At 58.4% G+C, this 4,724-nt stretch overlaps 1 protein-coding gene across 1 annotated transcript; it reads right to left on the bottom strand.

The window, feature by feature from the left end:
* Positions 1-2,253: 2,253 nt before the first annotated feature.
* Positions 2,254-4,593, bottom strand: LOC106116885 (uncharacterized). Its single transcript, XM_013310944.1, has one exon. The coding sequence runs from the start codon at positions 4,591-4,593 to the stop codon at positions 2,254-2,256; it is 2,340 nt and encodes a 779-aa protein (XP_013166398.1).
* Between the last annotated feature and the right edge of the window lie 131 nt (positions 4,594-4,724).

Here is a 4,724-nt window from a genome sequence, read left to right as displayed (position 1 = left end):
GGACTCAGCTTCCGGAAATGGCCCTCGAAGGACCACCTACCGTCTAGCGTGAGGCCCAAGTATTTCATGTGTGCCTCAATTTTGATGTTCACGCCGCCAACGATGATGTGGGCTCCTGGCGGTGGCCTGTTCCGAGGTCCGTGGAAATAAAGGGCCTCGGATTTGTGTAGGGCCACCTCCAGGCCCAGTGCCCGAATTCTGCCCACCACTTGGGCTACTCCGGCCGTCGCGAGGATCGCGCACTCTCGGTGCGAGCTTCCCCGCGCCGTCACCAGAGTATCGTCTGCGTAGCAGGTAACGTCTATACCTTGTATGTTGGCGCCCCGCAGCACCCAGTCGTAGCCCACGTTCCATAGAAGTGGACCGAGGACTGAGCCCTGCGGAACGCCACAGGTGACCTCATGCCGGCACCACTCGTCTCGACTCCTGTAGGAGACCGATCTATCCGAGAGGTAGTCGGCCACTATTCGCCGTAGATAGTCTGGCACTTTGTGATAGCGGAGGGCTTCGATGATACAGCTCCAGGGCAAGGTGTTAAATGCGTTTGCGATGTCCAAGGACACCGCAAGAACGACATCGCCCTGGGCAACAGCCTCCTCCGCTATCTTCTTGACCCTCATTATAGCATGGACGGTGGACCTGCCCGACCTGAAGCCGAACTGCTTCTCATCCAGGTTCGGGCCGACCACCGCCATGTGTTGGACGAGTCGATTGGCGATAACACGCTCGAACAACTTCGCCACCTCGTCGAGCAGAATTATGGGCCGGTACGCTGCAGGGGATTCGGCTGGCCTGCCCTCTTTTTTAAGGAGGACCAGGTTGCCGTTCTTCCACAGCAGGGGGAAACGTCCTTGAGCGAGGCAGTCGCCCATCAGCCCCACAACTCTTTCCTCATATGAGTCCGCGGCTAGCACCCAGGCACGGCCCGGTATGCCATCAGGCCCCGGAGCCGTCCTTTTGGTACGTAGCCGGTGAATCCCAGCCCCAAACTCGCCAGGGGTGACCGGTGGAATGACCTCTTCCCCAACGGAGCCAGGATTTTCATTCCTGGTGTTCGGAATCCTGTAAGGCGGCGTGTGCGCCACTCCGCTGGGAAAGAGGGATGCCACCACCTCCCGCACCAGTTGGGGCTGGAGACTCTGCGTCAGAGGCGACGCCTGCGTCCGGAGTTTCCCTCTCACCATTAGGTATGGACGACCCCAAGGATCAAGATTTAGGGTCTCTACCATCTCCTCCCGCGCCCTGTCCTTTGCTTCACGTATAGCTCGACTCAATTCGTGTCTCGCAGTCTTATACGTGTTGAGTAGACTTTCCTCGGTGTTAGCGTCTCTCTGTCGTTTCCGGCGTTGTCGTTGGTACTGGCGTCTGGCAGATACACACGCAGAGCGCAATGCTGCTATATCTGCCGACCACCAGTACACGTGTCTTTTCCGTGGTGGGGGGCCTTGCCGCGGCATCGATGCATCGCATACACGAGTCATCGACGCACGCAGCTCGGCAGCCCTGTCGTCAACGTTGGGTGAGCTGTCCGCAGGTGTCCATGTCTCGACCTGGGCAGCTTCTGTCAATAATTCCGGGTTGAGCCGCTTCACCACCCACCGTGGGGTGTCTCTGTGGAGCGACTCCGGTCCCTGGTGTGCTGGGACCGTTGATGTCATCGATAAAGCGAAACGGATGTATCGGTGGTCGGATAGTGTCTCCACACCTTCCACTACCTCCCAACCGTACACCCGTCTCGCAGTCGCAGGGCAGGCGAAAGATAAATCCACTATGGAGCTGCCCTGCGGCCGAACGCAAGTTGGACTCGATCCCCTATTTAGTATGCAAAGACCCAGGGTCAAGGCCCACTCCTCTAATACTGCACCCCGAGCATTCGTGGTTGCGCCACCCCACGCAGAATTCTTGGCATTAAAATCCCCCATGACCAGCACGGAATGGGGGAGATTTCTGCCTACAAGGATTCCAATGAGATGGAGAAGAACCTCGAATTCTGCGAGGCTTTTGCTGGGGGCACAGTATACGCCTACGACCAAGGTTCCTCCTACTGTTGCGCTCACGTACCCACGGCCTTTTTGAACCCCATCAATAGACGGGGATCCCGCGGACCGGGGTACGATGAGCGCTACTAGATTTTCCTCGTCCCCTACCCAGTCATCCCTGTTGGGAACAAAGTAAGGTTCGGACACCACAGCTAACTGCGTCGACCACTCAGTCATACTCTGCAAGAGTAAATCCTGAGCACGTGCGCAATGATTAAGATTGGCTTGCAGTACTTGTAGAGCCATTTCTATTTCCGTCTTCGTCCGTCTCCATGGCGACCTCTCCTGGCGCTTGATGTTGTGCTGGTTGTGGCAGCGTCTTCTTCCCTCTGGTGACCTTGGGGGCTGGAGCAGAGCATCCCCTACCTCCAAGTTTGTGCTCCGCCGGTTTCTGGGCCGCCGCGCAGATGGTACAGTGCGGCTTGGCCAGGCAGCCCTTAAATTTGTGGCCCTCTACCCCACAGCGGAAGCACAACTTACTCCTATCAACCTCCGCATTGCATTGCGCTCTAACGTGCCCCTTTTGCAGGCATCGGTAGCAGCGCAATGGGCGGGGCTCCAGTAGCGTAACGTTGGCAGTCACCCAAGATATTGTGAGGCGACCTGCCGCCGCCACCCGTTTCGCCGTTGGAACTGCACACTCCACCCAGGCATGTCCTACTCCATACCTGTCTCTGACCACCCCGCTGCTCTTGAGGCTATCTTTCGCGCAGCCTCCTGCTTCGGCAACCGCTGCTAATACTTCGTCAATGGTCGACGAGTCATCTAATCCCGATATCTTTATTTCTATCGTTTTGGCCGGCCTGGTTATGCGGACCGAGTCTCCATCAAAGATTTGCGTCAGCCTTCCCGCTAGGGCGTCAGCCTGTGGGCCATTTTCCGTCCCCAGGACCTCAAACCTTCGCGCTCCTGTGGCGCACACCCGGAAGCGTACTCCGGTTGTGATGCCCACGTCCTGTAGTTTAATTTTCGCTTTGGCCTCGGCAATGACCGCGTCATAAGTGAGGCCTTTTGCGATGGCCTCCGGTGTAATTGTAACCACCACTGCAGCAGTCTTTGGTGAGCTGTCTGGTGGAGCTCTTGGGGCCTTTCCTCGATCGGTGTTTGTGAACACCCGTGGTCGATCCTTCTTCTTTCTTAGCCCTTTTTTGACCACCGTGCTCCAGGGCATCTCTTTGGGTTGTTGGTCCTCCGGCTCTACCGCCACCACCCTTGGTTGGGGTGGGGCCTGCGGTTCCGTCGTCTTCTCTTTTGCGGGCTTTCCCGGGACTTTTTTCGGGGCTTTGCCCGAAGTTTTGCCCATGACTTTCCCCGACACTTTTGGTGCCTCCGGTGCGCTGTGGTCCGTCAGCTCGGGCCTACTGTCCGCCGCCAGCGGGGGACGGAGGCGCTTCTCCGGAAGAAGCCGGTCTTGCAGCGCTTCAAATCGGGCATTTATCATAGTGCCCACTTGGCACAGGATAGTGCGCACTAACTCCTCATTGTCACTTTGTCGATGCCGCTGTGGTTCAGGCTGCCTAATCCCCGCGGCATCCTCTGTCCTCACGTTCGGTGTTAGGAGGTGAGCCTTCATCTCAGTCACCTCTTGCCGTAGCTGGGCTACCTCCGCTCGCAGACGAGCGTTGTCCGCCTGCAGTCCTTTTGTTTCCTCCGTGGAGCATCGGCCCTGCAGAGCTCTTGCCATCTTGCTGATCTCTTCAGCTGCGTCTTTTAGGGCTCGCACGTAACCCCCTTTCAGGTTTTTGGACGTGGTGGCCACTTTCCTGATTACCTCGACGTTTTCCTCAATCATTTGGCTGAGGGAGCCGGCCGCCTGAAACTCTTCGTCTTCAGATACCAACTCCGGCATCCTGTGGGCCTGGGCTCTAGCCCGAGCCGCGCGAGAGGCAGCGACAACTTCTGCCTCCGCTCTCCTCCGCTCCTCTTCACGTTCGGCCTCGACGAGTGCCAGCTTGGCCTTAGCCAGGCCGACATAGTGGCCCGTGGTGGGCGGACGTCCTCTTCTCTTCCTGGGCATCGGACTAGCCCGGCGGCTGGTTTCGGACATAGATGTTGAGTCCTCGCTCAGCATGAGCTCCGTGTCCAGCTCCATTTCCTCATCTACACCGCTCCCCGTCACTTCCACATCGCGTGCATCTGTAACCGTATCCAAAGCCAAAGTCGTCGTGCAGTCAAAGCAGTTTTTGCCCCCCCCAGAGTACGAGGGGCAGCCCGAGGCCAAAGTGGCCTCGGGGAGGGATTCTCCACCAGCGGAGCTGGTGGTACCCTCCTGGGGTAAATTCGTCTTAAAACTTGCCATCATGCTGGGTTGGTCCGGTGTTGTCGGACACCGGAAACCGCCTTTTCGAAGCAGGGTGAGGTCCCCGACAAATAAGCGCAACCTTGCAGGTTGCCATCCACCGACCGAAGTCCTCAGCAGTTTAGCGTGCTGCTGCACGTCCTCGACCTTACGCCCGACAGGGTGGCCGGGTTGACCAACCCTGCCGCGCCGCGAGCCATGAAGGCCGCCATACACCGACCGAAGTCCTCTGCAAGTTATTGTGCTGCCACACATCCTCGTCGATTGCCCGACAGGGTGGCCGAGTTGACCAGCCCTGCCGCGCCGCAGGTCTTGGAGACCCGCCCTACCACGACCCTACGGGTCCACCGTCGTTCCGCGGGCCTGCCCGGTATGGGTGGCCCTAT

The sequence above is a fragment of the Papilio xuthus genome, unplaced genomic scaffold, assembly GCF_000836235.2.
Source record: "Papilio xuthus unplaced genomic scaffold, Pxut_1.1 DF827709.1, whole genome shotgun sequence".
Classification (NCBI taxonomy): Eukaryota; Metazoa; Arthropoda; class Insecta; order Lepidoptera; family Papilionidae; genus Papilio; species Papilio xuthus.
The sequence above is the reverse complement of the archived record's forward strand: the minus strand, read 5'-3'. Positions and strand labels throughout refer to the sequence as shown.

Excerpts from the sequence above, each read along its gene's own strand:
- LOC106116885 (XM_013310944.1), bottom strand. The coding sequence starts at position 4,593 with ATGTGTGGCAGCACAATAACTTGCAGAGGACTTCGGTCGGTGTATGGC.